The sequence below is a fragment of the Phaethon aethereus genome (assembly GCF_964289735.1).
Source record: "Phaethon aethereus genome assembly, chromosome: 1".
NCBI lineage: Eukaryota > Metazoa > Chordata > Aves > Phaethontiformes > Phaethontidae > Phaethon > Phaethon aethereus.
In genome coordinates, this window is record NC_138575.1 from 90065413 (window position 1) to 90082840 (window position 17428).

At 40.3% G+C, this 17428-nt stretch overlaps 1 protein-coding gene across 2 annotated transcripts in view; it reads right to left on the reverse strand.

The window, feature by feature from the left end:
- The window catches only part of STXBP5L (syntaxin binding protein 5L), a gene marked incomplete at its 3' end in the record, with an annotated part of 212603 nt that extends 197617 nt beyond the window's left edge, over positions 1 to 14986 (reverse strand). For both annotated transcript variants that reach the window (XM_082013863.1, XM_082013862.1), the window contains exon 1: positions 13579 to 14986. In XM_082013863.1, coding sequence (XP_081869989.1) covers positions 13579 to 13770 — 192 coding nt within the window. In that variant the 5' untranslated portion in view covers positions 13771 to 14986. The remainder of the gene's footprint in view (positions 1 to 13578) is intronic.
- Positions 14987 to 17428: the final 2442 nt, after the last annotated feature.

A 17428-nucleotide genomic window follows, 5' to 3' on the forward strand; every position in this document is an offset into this window, starting at 1 on the left:
AAAAATGTCTATTTGTTAAAATTGAACTATGTAGTCTAAGCCTGTGACACAGGATGTAGAACCTACTTTCAAATTGTGACCAACACGCCACATGCAAAGTCTCATTGAAGCAAGTGATTTATTGGTTTATGGAATAGAGGATGAAGTGTTGACTGAAAACTATATAGCCTCTTACTCAGCTGTGTAGAAAATTAAGAAGTGTCAATGATTACAGCTTTCACTAAGGTTGTAATGGTAAAAAGGCTGATTATGAAGATGAGCTGCCATGCATTATAATTGCTGTAAAACTATGACATCCCTCATTTATAGGCTTCTGTGCCTGGAATCTGATTGGTAAGACTGCTCCCTGCTCAGGAAAGATAGAAAGAGGACAAGATATTAGTAGGCTTCCAACCTAAGAAGAATTATACAGGAAGGATAGCCTTTTATTAGTTAACTTTTCATTTTTCAAAGGAATATTTTTTGCAAAAATCCCAGCTAGCTAAAACTTTCCAAAACGTCAAACCCAAGCCATGGATCCCATTTAGCTCTTACCTTACATTAAGAACCAGGGTGTGTTCACAGGATATTCTAAAAACTACCTTTCCTCCCTCCCCCGCTCCTTAGATAAAGATACCCATAGATAGTTCTTTTACTCTGTGTCTCTCTGCACCTAAAAACTAGAAACAGTCATATGGAAAAGCCATCTACAAAAGGAACTCTAGAGCTACAAACTGGGAAGGCTGATTTCTGTGCCCATCAAGATGGTACAGTAAAGACTAACAGAGCACGTGAATAAAGATTACCTGAAGAAGCCAGCAGAGTTTCCACAGTGGGAAATCTTGCCTGACTAGTTTTCTCTAATCCTATGAAGCTGCCAGCATGCAGGTAAATAAAGGGGATATGAATATATGTAAGTTCTCCAAAAGTGTTCTAATAACATTCCACAGCAACGTTATTATAGAAACAAAGTTGTCAGGGGACAGAAGTTTTTTGTGGACTGAAAGCTAGATAACAGGAAACAAAGGATAGGCTTTAATGGATTTTTAGCATGGAGAAAACTCGGAAGTAAGGTACTCCATGGATGGCTGCTTGGACCAATTTTATTCATCATCTTTAATGATCTATAAGAGGCAGTGAACACTGAAATCTCCAAGCTCATAGCTGATAGTAAGCTCCTTTGGATAGTGAAATTCAGCAGTGATGGTGATCAATTCCTGAAAGACCTCCATAGCCTGAGGAAGTGGGCATGAAGGTGATAAATGAGCTTCAGTGTGGATAGACATAAGATAAGGCATCTAGAGAGAGAGGGAAAAAAAAGTCTTACCTAGGCTTACACAATGCTGAATATGGAACTAGCATTTACAACTCGGGGAAGTGATTTTGTGGGCATGGTTGACATTCCTGTGAAGTCTTTGGTTTAATGCAGCAACCCAAAAAAACAAGTAATGTTGGACATCAGGAAGAATATAAAGAATAACACACAGGGCATAACCGTGCTGCTATATAAAGCTTCTGTCAGCCCATTCCTTGAGTATAGTATGCAGCCCTACTCTTCACATCTGAAGAATTAGTCAAGTCACAAGTGATACAGGGAAGGCAACTAATGCTTAAGGTGATGGACAGCGGCCTTATCAGGAAAGACTAAAAGTGCTGCAACTTCAGTTCAGAGAGGAGAAGGCTGTGGGGGGATATGACTGAGATTTACATCTCTTACCCACTCTCTTGTGGGTAAGCTAAATGTGGAACTGTTACTCGGCAAAACCACAGAGCCACTCATACCAAATAAAGATTAGTTTAAGACAGAAAGAAAAGAAAATACTTCTTTACACAACAGGTAATGAACTTCTGAAACTTGCCACCAGAGGAGGTTGGGAAGGCTGACAGCATCAGCCGGTTCAAAAGCATTAGACAAATTCATGGACATTATTGATAAATGGATTCTAAAAGGACTGGCTAAGGATACACTCTCTGACATCTCCAATCCAGTGATGGTGGATGATGGGACATTAGAAATGGAATGGACTGCAGAAAGTGATCTAACATTACTCCTCCTAAATGACATATTCTATTGCCACTGTCAGAGACTGACTGCTGGGTGATATGGACCATTGGTTTGGCTCAGCAGGGTATTTCTTATGAGCTTATTATCTTCACCAGCAGCAATGCACCTGAGCAGAGGAGAAGGAGGAGATCGGTATTGGTGGAGAAAATAGAGAAAAAACACACAACAGAGAAAAAACATGGAAAATGTGGATACACAAGGGAAAAAGAGAAGTGTTACTGAAACGGGGAATATAAGGGCAGGAAGAAAAGATATGCACAGGGAACAATCAGATTATTAAGAAAGTTTCATAATATTCACATACACAACTTTTGGCACAGGAGAATAATACTTTCATCAACAGGCAAATTTGTTTTGTCTTTCAATTTTAATTACAAACCTTACTTTGTTATAAAAGGTCACTTAATAAGCTATGGTAGAATTTTGAGAAAATATCTGTCCTGGACATAAAGTAGACTTCAAACACAACCTAAATTTTAACAGTTTAGTTTCACAAATATTATACACTGATATTTATATTTATATGAACAAATCAGAGAGATATACTAGAGTATTTGAAATGAACTGACTTCTATATTATACATTTTTGTATGATGAACATATGAAATCTTTTTTTTTTCCTTTGGAAGCAGCTTAATGTACTTTAAAAATATAGACTTGATACTAATTTTTGCAACCTTATGTTTTAGTTTTTTAACATGTATTGTTTTCACTCTACTCTTTTTAAAAAGTCTGTATGCAGACCATATGACTGTTTTTGAAACATGATAGTTCTACCACACATTACATAATTTTTCAGTTTACTCATATTGCTTGGGCCTGAAAAAGAAAGCGATTCCAAAGGCATCTTCCAGACAATTAGTTTAAAAAAAATAACTAAAATGAAGAAGTCATCTTGCAGTCCTCACTGAAATTCCTCCTTTCATGAGGAAAAATCTCTGCAGAAACTTCAGAGAGGTGTTTTTCCACTGTCATTTTAAGTTCTGCAAACTGGATGTTAAAAACTATCAAATAAGGAGGTCCTATTCCTGTATGATTCATATTGATACAAACAGCCAAGTGAACCACAGGGGAAAAATAAGGCCTTCTGAATTTCAAAAAGCATTCTCCTCATGCTTGTTCTTTGAAATATACTGTAGTGTATAAAAAATAAAAAATTAATATAATTCAGACAGAAAAGTCCACAAATAAATAAAACTGCTTTGATTCCCAAACTGCATTATTCCCAGTTCACAGCACAGGTGAGGGTGGAAGGGAACTGTGCAGACTGTCTAGTCCAACCCCCTCTGCTCAAAGCAGAGTGGTTCGATTTTAATCTTACTTGTTTGATCTATTTAAATCAGTGTTGCTCTGGCCAAGCAACCGCTTGACAACTACGCCATCTTGCCACATCTACCCCAGGACTAAGTTACAGCATAATAAGTTAATAAAATAAGTTACAGGGTAATACATGAGTATAATCACCCCAAGGTAGACATCATCCCCTTTGGAGAAATCCTAAGCTCAAGGGAAGACATGGTATGCAAAATTATTTCACGTCTTCCCTTCCCATTATTTCTAAAAGAACTCTGCCAAGTTTTAATAAAAAAACCAAAAAAAACCCCCGACAAATACACAAAAAGGGAGGAAAACTGAAAACACAAGGAAAGAATTGCATCCATTGTTCAGTAAATATGCTATAATGGACTTCCTGCTCTTGCCATTTTACTCATCCAAACTGGCAATAAGAAATAGGGCATCAACCTATAGAAAAATGTCACGGACTTCAATAAAACTATATTTGGCCTTGGCTTTAATGTAAAATAGTAAAAAAAAAAAAAAAACACAACCCTAAACCACTGATTTCAAAGCTCAATTTGGCCTACTGAAGCAAGACTTCGGTCCAAATGGGGAACCATTACAGTCAAAGTAATCCAAATAGTAGTTCATATTGATTTTGTTGTTGTTGCATCATTTAACCGTATTACTCCAGCACTTGAAATAGTTTGGTTCAGAATATCATCTGCCTGATGGAGATCTGTTTTATGGGTATTTACAAGAATTGTAAAATCATTCAACATATCTGATAGCCCTGAAACGAAAATATTTTTGTCTTCACTATGACTATGGATACAGAGAAGATCGTATTTTCATAACTTCAATGAGAAATTAAAAAAAAAAATCTGTTTTTATTAAAGTTACACCAGACCAACATAGCAATAACTCTAATTAATTTTGCATGTCTTCCCATTTGTGGATTTTCTGGAACTTTGCTACTTTAGGCTGATTATGTCCTGTTCTGTTATGGCTGATTGTGGTTATTGTTCTGAAGCAGACGTTTTATTTGCTGCTTTCAGAATATTTTAATTTTTAAAAAATCATCCATATTAGGGAATTAAGAAAATTTTGCAAGAAAATTCCATGCTACTATGACAGAAGAAAATTTTGCTACTACGATAAAGTTCTTGAGGGGTTGCTGGGTTTTTTTTGTAAAAGCTATAGAAACACAGACTTAAAACCCTACATTGATATAATCTGTATTATTGGTGTATTCCTGTGGAAATCTTTTATTTTGCAACATAATTTGGCATTCCTGTATAGAAACCAGATCTACCAGATTTCATTACTAGCATTTACAACATTGTTTACTATTTATTACTAATTCGTAATTAATCTTGTCCTACCTTCTTTCCATATGCATACTGTATGCAATTTGAGGATTTTTTTTCTGATGTTGAATTGAGAATTTAATCTGGAGATATTGGTCAGCATTTCATCTCACATATGGTGAGGATATATTCCAAAGTAAACCGAGATATTTTGCGCTCTAACAGCGGTGAAATCCAGCAGATCTTGCACATTACCATCCCCTGCTGCATTGCCCGTAATGCTACCAAGGGCGTAGCTCACAGACACAAATGGAGACGCTCTCTCCAAAGATCATAAGAATTAGATCTCCTTCTACACAACCACACGCTAGCTTTCCTGCCTTTTTGCCTCATTCAGTGAGCATTTAAAAATATATGTGGGGAGAAATGATAAATAAACTACAGTTCTTTGGACCCACTGCAATTAACTTTTATCCATGGCTACAGTGGAGTCTATCTGATCTACAACGGATGCTGGGCAGGTGTAAGGGAAAGCCCACGTCCGTCCTTAAGGGGTACAATGGGTGGAGTGTGATGAACGAAGCCGAGATGAGCATTCATCATTTATTTAGTATGACTTTTTGTGATGTCCACTGGGTAATGCAGGGAGTCTCTCACAGGAACTGTTGCAAAGAACACACACAGAATAGCACCCATCCTTCCCATATGTTGTGTACTGTTCAAACCAAATGCGACGGGGGACAGGAACAAAATATAAGCAGATACTTCAAGAAAATAAAAAAATGCGACAAAGACTACGTTGCCAGACATATAGCTGTAACTGAATACTAGTTGCATAAGGGACCAGACTTTTGAGTGTTTGACCTCACAGCATTCTTACATAGCAGATTTTTTAGTGAAATATAAGCAATTATTTTTAACTGATTGGGTTCAAATTCTGCAAAAAGACATGCTACCATATACACCTGTATCTGCACCGAATTCAGCAAGGCTACTTTTGAGTACATGCATTCATCAACTCAAAGCCTTAAATATTAAGGCTCTTCCCCTCCCCCCCCCCGCCACCACCCAGTACCATATACACCTTAACTTCAAAGGAACAATAAAAAGCGTACCTCATCAGACTTTGACCCTAGCTACACGCGACAGATTGCCTCTAGTATTTTTTACTATTCATAGTCCTTGCTGGTGATCTGCTAGGAACGGACCCAGCGCTGCACAGAGATAACATCTTATTGCATTTGAGCATATTTACCAGCCATCTGTACCTAACAATATTGCTTTTCCTCCTCTCCACAGTGGATATTACTTACACGTCTAATCGTACGGTCCTCTAACTTTCACAGACACACATTACTTACACTTCTAATCATACAGTGCTCTAACTTTCCTCTATAATGATTCTAACATACATTGTGACAAATTAATATATCCCTATAAGCTGCTTTTATAAACACTTTTTATTAGAATAGCCAATAGACCAGTACATTCATGTAGCTTAGGGTATATTAGTTCACCTCTCTACTGCTTCCTTTTCTCTGCTTATAAAGGGAATGTACTAATACTAACTCTTCACAGTATTTTCACACAGACCTCAGAAGGGGATTTGGACATACACCATACAGCAGGGGTTATCAGATGTGTCAGAATAAGAGTCAGATATGAATGGAGATTCATCTAAACTAACCAAGTGAGAATGGGATCTGTCTTAGATTTAGTCCACCTCCGCTGAGGACAGCTGCATGTTTTACATAGTATATGTATGTCTCCTTGGAAAAGAAAATCTCCCACCACTTCATATTTTTAACCACGAACCTCTAAGTAATTTCTCAGTCATACTTAATTTTTTAAAGAAATAAGTCTTTTTCTTTCAGAAGTAAGTAGAAAAAAACCAACAACATTGCTTATATAACCAATGTTTTACACGTCAGCTCTATGATCAGAATACTCCCTGAGATACAGGCCAACCAGGCTGAATTTTGCTTTTCCTACTATAATAGTGAGAAAACTTCTTATTAACTAGCTGGTGGCCCACAGGTGAGGTACAGTATATCCACTGTGTCCAGTTCCCACTAGCAAGGAATAACAGTTAAGAGAATAAAAATGACGGAATAAAAAATAAAGGAGAGACAACAAAAGAAAACTTGGGGATGGGAATTAACTTTATGAGAAAAGCCCTGTGTCCCAGGTATAAACTCTATTGAGTTCTCACAGGATGCGAGATGGCATCACCACACCCAATTGTAGGGCTCAGGCCTGTGCTATGTAAATGTGAAGACGTAGGAAGTTTGCTGAGGAAGTTCCATGTTTTTTCACCATTTCCAGGATATCCAGGGATGTCCCAGTCCCATCATCAGCTCAGGGAAGGAACAATGGAGTTCTGTTATGATGGTCTGATCTCTGAACAAGTGCCTGTGAAAAAGTGACCCCTGAACAGACCGAATATCAAGCTATCCTTAATACATACTTTCAGTGAAGAGGGACATTCTCTTTTTCTTGTGAGGAAAAAGTATATCCTGAATTTTCATTCTTTATCCAAGGACTCCATGTGATGGAATTAATGTATCCTTGGATTAAAAACCAAAACCAAATCCCCAAAAACTCACTTGAAATGGCACACAAAATTACAGTAAATAGTTTAATTTTTAGGTTGCCTTATGTAGATTTAGGAGTTGAACTCAGTGAAGTTGAACCTTGTGGGTCCTTTCCAACTCAGGATGTTCTTACATTGCTAAAAATGCAAGGTCAATCATAAAAAGCAGAAAAATTAGAACATACATAACTAAGATTATATATGCAATATGAATTTGTTCCCCTCTTGCAGGGATTAATTAAATTATCTTTTTCTGACATAAAACTTTTGCCTCACTCCATGCATAGTACGGTCTGGTCTGCCCTATGGACAAACCAAAAGTAAACAATTAAAGAGGTGTTGTCTGCCAAACTTGTCTATTTGGTACAAAACAGGAAGGTGCAAGGTACAATTCAGAAAGAAAATGGCAGAAAGGAAATTCTATCAATGCTCTTATCACTTAGTTTTATAAATGACCAAGCCAAGGGCCGTCAATTAAGCTTCCCACATGTGGCTGCTAATCATGTTTCCATTTTGTGATTAACAATTTGCTATAATGGAGGTTGATGATATTCATACATCCTAGGTACAATTCACAGGTCCAATGTGAAGCCAGAATTCCATCTGCAGTCATCTGAGACAGGAAGGAAATTCGGAGCCGTTCTGTCTACCTAAGGTTGACATATAAATTGACATTATCAATAACTAGCTTAAAGACTACTGTGCAGATGTGCAAAACCAATGGGAGGCATAATGGGAAGACATCAGTGGTTAAATATGCTAAAAAAAAATAATATCAGATTCAAAGCAGGTCAAGCTGGGAAACTCAAAACAGTGGACATTAAATGTTCTGGCATCTGGGATTTCTGTGCCTCGATTCTTCATCTATACAGCAGGAATAATAATATCTCCATGTTACAGAAATATTATGAAGGTCAATTCATTAATGTTTATAAAGCTTTCAAACCTACAGTGGTGAGCACTTCTGTTGCGGAAGTCCATGGGGAACTTAATATTCAGGTATACTCTGCGGTCTAAGTATGCAAAGAAATATTGAAGTGCTTTCCATTGAGCAAACACTATTCGTTCTACTAAATTAGACCTATAAGAGAAATATGGGATCATCTAATTAACAGTTGTATACACAAGGAAACTTAATTTCAGAAATTTGGAACTTTCAAGTGCTTTGTTTCGCAACCTTAAAAGTCTTAAGATGGTTTTAAAGCTATAAATGCATGTGTGGGCCATTAAGGGTCTGCATTACTGCATTTGAGATTAATATTTGATTAACAATCAAATATAATGATGCAAAAAGATAGTTATTTGCATAAAACAGAACAAGAGGGTCCAGTTATACTACTATAGGTAGCTTAAAATCCTCGAAGTTCTTAAAAAAAGAAGCTTTTAACCTGCTATGCTCTTTACCACTGATGAGTCCTGTTTTTAATTAATACAAACATTTAAAAAAGAAAAATATATTATGCTCATCACACATTTCATAAAATTACCATAATCTAATTACAGCAGTGTCATTTATGACTCTGTAGTTTTAAACAGAATAGGGTTTTGCACATAACATGAGATATAAACTCTGGTATACAGGAAAAATCATTCCCAAAACTATCTTATTTACTATTTAGCTGTCAAATGAACTCTGAGAACTTACAAGTAAGGGTTAATACTTATTTTAAAATGGGTTTTCTCTGAAATGTAGCACTTCACACACATTTTATTTGTGGTTTTTTTTTCCTGAATGGCCTTACAAAGAAAACAACACATTAACCAAACAGCTCAAGCTACCTAAAACCCTATGGATAGTTTATAACAAATATATTTTTTTTTTCAATTCTTCATAACCAAAAATAGGACTATGTGCTACTGCAGAATTCTTCTTCAACTGACATTCCAAAATTCATCTTCTCTGTATTATCATTGAACTGCAGCTTCATGTTGCATTTGCAGTTAAAGTAGCTACTTGACTGCTGTCAGAGGGACTAAATGTTCATCTTCATAGGTTTACAAATTAAAGCATTAACATCTATAAACTCTTGGAATTAAAATTGAAGACTACCTTATAGGAAATCCAGATGATTAAGATAATTAAATTGGCTACTGATTGCATGCATCTTGAGGGCCTGTTTTCGCAAAAGTTAAGCAGGGTTAAGAAGGCACAATTGTAATCGTCCATGGGCTTCCACACCCGTTTCAACAAAAATGGGTTTTGTATAAAGACTGGGTAATGCACATACTGAAACTATGACTATACTGTCAATATGAATAATACAGCAAGATTCAAAGGGATGTTCATTAGATAGCAAGACTATCTAATAAAGACTATCTATATAAGACTATCTAATATCCAGTAATAAGACTGAAAACCAGTTTTGGAGAGAATACAAATCTCATGCTTCAAGGTTTACAGGCAGTCGATAACCATCAGAATTTGGGGGATAATTCTGTGAGAAGAAGATTAATTTGGCAGTTCTTGAACCTTTTCTAGAGTATCCAGTTGCTGCCTACAGCTAAAGAAAACATGCTGGACTGGATTACTTGTACGTCTAGTAAAGGGCAACTGTTACTACGCTCTTAACCGAGGTCTTGATTTCAAACATTTTCTGCATGAAGTTATTAACATCATGCTTTACACATTCAATCCTATGATTGCTCTTCAGGAAAAGCTCAAGTAGTTCTCTATGGGAGATTTATTTTCATGAAGAATATGCACTCTATGTTCAAAAAATTTACGTCTTCATTCTTATTCAGTTTTTCCCAATTGCATCATCCCCTAACAAATCAACCTTCTGCAAAAGTAAAAATCACTGTTTTCTCCTTTTACGCTCTTTCTGCTCAAAGTTCTACTCAAATGATTCACAACATCCTAACTGTGATCTTGTCACTTCCTATATTAATAGAAGATCTCTTCCCAGTGCTGCATTTTAGTTTCTATATGCTATGGACAAACACAGGCAAGCCTAAGAAATCCTTGCCAGAAAAAAACCCAAACATATATAGAGAGAGAAAATATAAAGGAGCAAAACTGAGGAAACTAGTTCTATCCCCATTTGAATTAATATAGACTTTACTAACACATTCTACTGGATTGTGCCTGCTTTTGGCATGATGCTGCTATCTCACACAATCAATTCAACTGATAATTTAATCAATATTTTCATATTTCCACTTGGATACCCAAATCACAAGAGCAGCTCTAGATATAACATAAGCTATACCTCAGCTTTCTGTTGTCACAAAATACAGTTCTGAAAAAATTTCACATTACATGAACACATGAACACTTTGGAAAGGGTGCCACTGATTCATTAGCACACCTACCAACATATAAATTTATTATGCTTAAAAAAGGCTGTAGCTATTTCATATGTAATAGTTTCAAGAACATTTCATTTTTAGTCTGTCAATACAGAAGTTTACCTTGATGATTTAAATATAAATGCCAAAAGTAACTCATTGTGAACATCTACGTGTAAAAGGAAATACTCAATTTACTTCTATTAAGTTCTATCTATGTCTCAAAAAGACACTGTGGTAATAAGCATCCTAACAATGTCACAAAATGGAGAGACAGCTTTCAGGTGTGTTACTAATGAAATCAGGTGCATTACCACTAGAAACAGTGCTCTGGTAGAGGATTTGGTCTGTGGTTTTAGTCAAGCAGACCTCCCACAAACTTCAGAAAGGCAATTTATTTAAATAAAAACTGCAGGGCAAGGCCCTTTAATTCTTAAGCATGAGTCAGCTTTTATGTTTCAAATCTAAACGAAAATTTTATAATCAGCAAAGAAAGGAAAACCAGTTTGGGGTGCTACTTAGACTGTGAGCCCAACTGTCTTAATCCTGCAGATCGTAACAAATCAAAACTGCTGTTAGCTTTACTCAGTTCTGTGTGCAGCAGGATCACAGATCATGGATCCTTAAACATGCAGCCTCTTTAACTTATGTCACTTAACATGAAAATACACAATGGAAATACCAGAAGCTCTACCCAACAAAAGCTCGGGGAAGAAAAAGCTTGGTTTGTATGTGTCTTGCTGTATTTTTAATTTAATTCCAATTGATTGAGGTACAAATCATGGCTCAGGTTTGGCACCCTGAAGCACGCAGGATGAAAGCTGTTCCTGCGTCGAGTCCCACTGCCTTCGGTACACTTGCATAGTACATAACGCAGGACTGGGGCCTGTCGGGTTTTGTTGGTTCGAACATGCTCGTAACATTACTAAACCGTAATACAGATGATTAAGTAGAGCCTGTTGAATAAACATTGCAGTATTTTATGAGCACATAATCACCGAGAATTTTGGAAGTTTGCTTTTAGCATACTTTCGTATCCTGAAAAAAGGAAGCTGGTATTTTGTGTACTACAGAGTAGACTTCTGCAGCACCATGCATTCCTAAGCAAGTGCTGCTGCAAGCAAGCAACCAAAAGCCTTCCTATACAAATATTTACTTTGTTGAGAACATTTTAACCTGAGAGCTGAGACAGGCAAATATTGCCTACTGAAATCTTCTCAAAATGACATATTCCTATACACCAAGTAGATCTATTTCCAAGTAGATCTATTAGAACATAACATCAATTGTCTTCATGAAATATCAAGCCAAAGAATGGAAATAATGAAGATTAAGCAGAAAATTAATTTATTTTCATCTTACGTTGCCTATTTTTGCAAATATACCATACAAAATAAAAGTATATCATACTAAATACAGACCTTTGGCCCTATCAAATGACTTAAACATGAAGAACCGTGTTGAGTTTTAGCCTTACTTAGAAGTCTCAGAATGTCAGACCTTCCAATGATATTTTAATGTACCTTGAATATTTGCATTATCTTTTTACTGAAGTCACAAAAAATGGGAAATCGCTGTACTGAATACCTGGAGTTTCACAACATGCTAAATTACTGTGTACATAAGCAAAAGGAATCAAATTCAGCCCTGGGAAACTGGTATGATTCCAATGCACTGATCACTGACACTCAGAATACTCAGAAACTACAGAATAACTTGACTCAAAAGGCCTGAACCTGTTTTGGTTCAGGATGGCAAAGAACTATAAAACCTCCAGAAATTAGAATTATGTAGAACCTATTCCAAAGGTCTCTGACTCTTTAAGTCATGGGGGCTCATCCTTCTTCCCCTGAACTCTACAAGAGTTTTGACACTAGCTGTAGCTGAAAACCAAGCAGAATTAGAATCATGATATCTGAGATCAGGAAAGCTGTGTGTTTCACAAGGACCAGATCAGCACACAAACTGTCTTATAAGCTTGTCTTGTTTGTTTGTATTTCTTCCTTCTTCCCAAAACACAAGAAGAAGAGAATGTGCTGGAGGTGGCCATAACCTGAATTTCAAATCAATTGATCTCTGGTTAATAAAGGGAAAGTATACTTAATAGATGAAGTTAATTTATTCTTAATAATGTAAACTGCACTAATTAAAAATTCTGTTTTTGAAGCTTCTGAGCAAAACAAACAAGCAAACAAAAATTCTAGTAAAGCCAACAGAATTATTGTCAAAGTTAAAGATAACAGCAGAGGATCATAATATAATCTCTCCTTTCGTTTTTGATCTTCATTAGTACGATTTTTGTATTCGAGGGTTGGTCAGAACTACCAAATAGTTTGTACTGATTTTACTTGTGCATTTAAGAACAGCACTGAAAGCTTTGTTGCAGAAAACTGACACAAAACATAAAAAACACAGGGGTATCTTATGCTTTCTACTAAAATAAAATTCCCACCTCAGGACCTAACCAACACATAAAAACCAATGCCAAACAAATTTGGCAACTTTTGGTATTTTTGCTGCCCCACTAAGCTTATTGTCATATAACCATAATCTTCAGTACCAATGCTAAAAAACCACCCTGAATCTTCACCCAGTCCTTCACAAATAATTAAAGTGCTAGGTTCAGCAGCCAATGCACTGTCTTTTATTTCTAGCTCATGCCTTTTTCTTAAAAAAAGAGAGGGAAAGGAAGAGAGGATGGGAAGAGTGAGGAGGGGAAGTAGATATATACAATTTTGGATTGCTAATAACTTGTAATTGTTACCCATACTTGAACCAATTCATTTGCTTTCCTGCACACAATATTGTTACAAGTTTGGGGTCCAACCGTGAACTCAGGATTCGGCCCTGAATGCTGAAATGCAGATTTTTTATGAATTTACTGACTGCCCCAACTCTGCAGCAGGAAGAAAAAACACATCGACGAGATCTCTGTCTTTTCACTCCGAAGTCCTTACACAACCGCTGCAGTTCTCAAGTAAAAGGCTTACTGGTATCATATTACTGCCCCCCACAACACAACGTAGCTTTCATTATTTCCATGGTAAAAAAATGACAGCCCTTACCTTACAAATTTGAAAATAATCTGAAGTGAGTGTCTCCTGGATCTCATCTCTGGGAGTCCCTGCAGCTCCTGCAGTCCCTCCCGGGTGCACGGAGCCGCCACCAGCTCCGCTTCCACCGCCACCACCACTGCTTCCACCAGGGGATGAGGCAGTTAAACCATCCAAAACTTTGCGAAAATTAAATTTCTTCATTTTCGAGAAAATCTTTTGGGAGATTTGGGGGGGGGGGTGGGAGGGGGCAGAAAGGATGTGTTGCTAACACATTCAGCTACATGTAGCGAAAGAGAAAGTCTTTAATGGTCCTCTGAGTGAGGCAGCACTTTAAGTCTCTTGTACCAAACAGAATGTCGGTATTAGGTATAATTGATTGAAAAATACAAAGGCTTCATTCTGTCAGACGTAAAAGCTACCTCGAGAGGTCCTTTAAAAAACAAAACAAAACAAAACCGAAAAAAATCCACAAGCAGCAGAACTAAGATTTATGTTCAAACAAGGGACAATGGCACAACCACCACCGGGTTCTCTCACAAAATCCACACTTAGCAGCGGTTAAAACAGAAAAGTAAATAAAAAATTCAAGTCGGCATCCAAAACAGTAGACTCCATATCTCTCTATCTTTTCTGCCTAAGGATATGCCTTCGGTACTTCACTATTTTAACAAAACTACAAAAATTCGGCTACATTCAATATCCTCTTCCCCTCAAAACCCTTTCAGCCAGGGTACCTTTGCCTCCAGGGCTCCGGAGGCGCGGACTCCCTCTCCCCCGCCACCGCTCTCCGCCCGCAGCCGCTGCCGCGACTCCCACTCCCCCGTTACCTGCCCACCTCAGCAAGTGCCGTCAGCCGCTGCTGCCCTGCTCCTCCTCTCCCCCTCGGCCTCCCGGCGGGGTGGGAGCCCCTCACCACTCACCCGCCTCGCACGGCCCTGGCCGCCGCTCCGTGAGGACCGAGAGACGGTAACGAGCGGCCCGCTCAGCCAGCCCGGCCGTCCCGGGCTGACCACCGGTCCCGTCCCTGAGGTGACGGACCCCCTCAGCCCTCCCGTCCGTCCCTGTCACCGAGCCTGTGCCGTCGCCGGTGCCCCCGGGGCACCGCTCCAGGGGGACCGAACTCCCTCGACGCCGGGAGTAACCGGAGCGACGCGCCTGACGCGGCCGCTCGCTCTGAGGCGACGGTGCCTAACGCTGCCGGGGGCGCCTGTGCCTGCCGCGGGGCGGGGCGGGCCGGGAGAGGAGCGGGGCAGGTGAGGGGAGAGCGGCGGCGGTCCCAGCCGGCGGCGGCGGCGGCTCCCGCCCGCCCGGCGCGCTCGCAGCCGTTCTCCGAGGTACTGAAACCGCTCCTCCGCCGGCGGCCGCAGCCGGAGCTCCTCCTCCTCCTCCTCCTCCTCCTGCCCCACGCCCGCCCTCAACGCCCCGCCCATGTCCGCCGCACCAGCGCGCCACCGGGCGCCTGCACCCCGCCCCTCCCTCGGCGCGCGCGCCCAGCGCCACTGGGGTGGAGAGCGGGAGGGAGGGAGGGACAAAGGTTGGTAATTGACAGCAGAGGCACCTTCCGATTGGTTGCTGAGGGCAGGTTGGGTGGATGTGAATGGCGGAGAGGGGAGGAGGGCGGGGACTGCTCTCAACGGTTCGGCCGTCGGTCGGCTCCAGGCGGAGCCTCAGGCCGACGCTTGCTACGGTAGGGACGGCATGGCTGACCGCCGCTGTGATCCGCGGCACCTTACTGGGACGCTGCAAAGATGGGCACTCGCTCCCACCAGTGGAAAAGGCCGCACGGCGAGTTTCCCTCCCCCCACCCCGCAGCTCTGAGGAGCCTTCCCTCCGCGACGTCCCGCCCCCCGGCCGCGCCGGGTGTGTAGGGGCCAGGGCCGGGGGGCGGGGCCGTCCCCCCCGACGGCCACACCCCAATGCGGCGGGAGCGGGAGCGGGAGCGGGAGCGGGAGCGGGAGCGGGAGCGGGAGCGGGAGCGGGAGCGGGAGCGGGAGCGGGAGCGGGAGCGGGCCGGCTGCAGTTCGCCTGTCAGTGGAGAGAGCTGAAGTTGGTTTCTCAGCTTCGGTCCAAATAAACCCAAAATGTCGCGGGAGGTGACAGTCCCGACGGCGACAGAGCGAGACCCTGAGCAAGGGGAGCCTCCCTTTCGGTGCAGGTCGGTGTCCAGCCCACCTGTTGGAAACTGCCTGGCACCTCAGGTATAAATCCCCTTTTCCTTCCCGAGAGGAATAGAATAACCCACGGTTTGCCCTTCCAGGCGCTTGCGCGGAGGGTTCGGTGGTTCTCCGAGGCTCGCCCCGAAGCGGTGTCAGCACGCGCTGTGGGAGGGCATCTCCCCCCCTCCGAAGTGCGATGGCGGCATGAGAAGCGTTGTACTCTACGCCAGACTCCATAAAAAGGTTATTCAGGTCAGAAACAAATGAGGTAGCTATTAAAAGCGATTCATGACACAGCGCTGTCAACGCGGTTGGAAGCTTGGAACTGAGTGAAAGGATGTAAGGAGCAAACTTGTTCTGTACGGTACTAAACGTATAACAACTCTTCTTGTATGATAATCTCAGTCCAATTCAGGACCTGACCAAGAAAAAGGAGAATCAGGAAGGATGTGCTTAGGTCAGCTGACCAGAAAGTGACAGTAGTAGAGATTGTATATGCTTTGTATATGACTGGTCATTAATGTTCTGATCAGTTCCCTTTTGGGTATTTTTGCTTGCCTCATCTGGTTTTCTTGTTTTATTTTCTTGATAGCAAATTCTGCTTCAGACAATGGGCTATAATTTCCTGACTTTGTAAAGCTACAAAAAAAATATTAATCTCAGGCTTATATTGGTGCTAGTTTAAATAAAGACATGTAGAAGTGTGTAATAAGGCTTCTTTGCCTTTTAGAGATGATTCATAGGTTCACAGTTCACACTTTTTAAATGACTCGTACTAATCCTTTTGATAATACATGAATTAGTAGTTAATAACCCTGGAGAGAAATCACTATATGCCCATCAGCAGCTGACTAGACCACAGCTTTGCAACTACACCCTGCAAGAGAACCTCTGTGCTTGTGCAGAACTGAAGAGAAAGGACATAATCAAATACCAGAAACCCATTTATGCCAATGCAGGCAAACCTGTGACTTTCCATAGCTGCCCATTCCTCATTAGACTTCAGGACATTTGCCAATATTATGCATGTTTCTGTGTAATTCCAGAACATCAAATGCAGCGAGCATAGCGTTCCTGCCTGCAGAGCCCCACTAAAAATATCCCGTCAGTGCTGAGTATCTGGTTAGAACAGCTTGCTGAACTCTATCAATTAGCCAGTTCTTAATCTACTTAATGTGTTTTATTAAGGCTACATAATGCTAATGTTTTAATCAAAATGTCAAGCAGTACTAAATCAAATTCATTAGGAAGGTCCAAGTCCATCACATCCATGTGGTTACCTTGATCAAACAAACCTGTAATCTCATCAAAAAGTGAGGTCAGGCCTGCTTGTCAAGACTTGTTTCCATAAAGCCATGTGGACTTGCTTTCATTATATTTCTCCCCTTTAACTCCTTATTGATTGAATCACACATAGCATGACTCCTCTAATTCACATAACATCACAACATTGTCTAGGATTACTGAGGATGCCAGGTGTATTATTACCTGTGTCATTCTGCGTGATTCTTGGAATAACATGAGCTTTCCTTTGTCCCTTCAAATTTGTAGCTGTATGGAGAGCTGTTAAAAAGTAATGTTAGGAGGCTGGAATTCTCCTACTATTTTAGGATCTTTGGATACTCAGGTGCCACACATTGCTGATTGAAAAACAGCAGTGCCGTTTTCATCCTCCATAGGTGTCAATGGATAGAAAAATAATT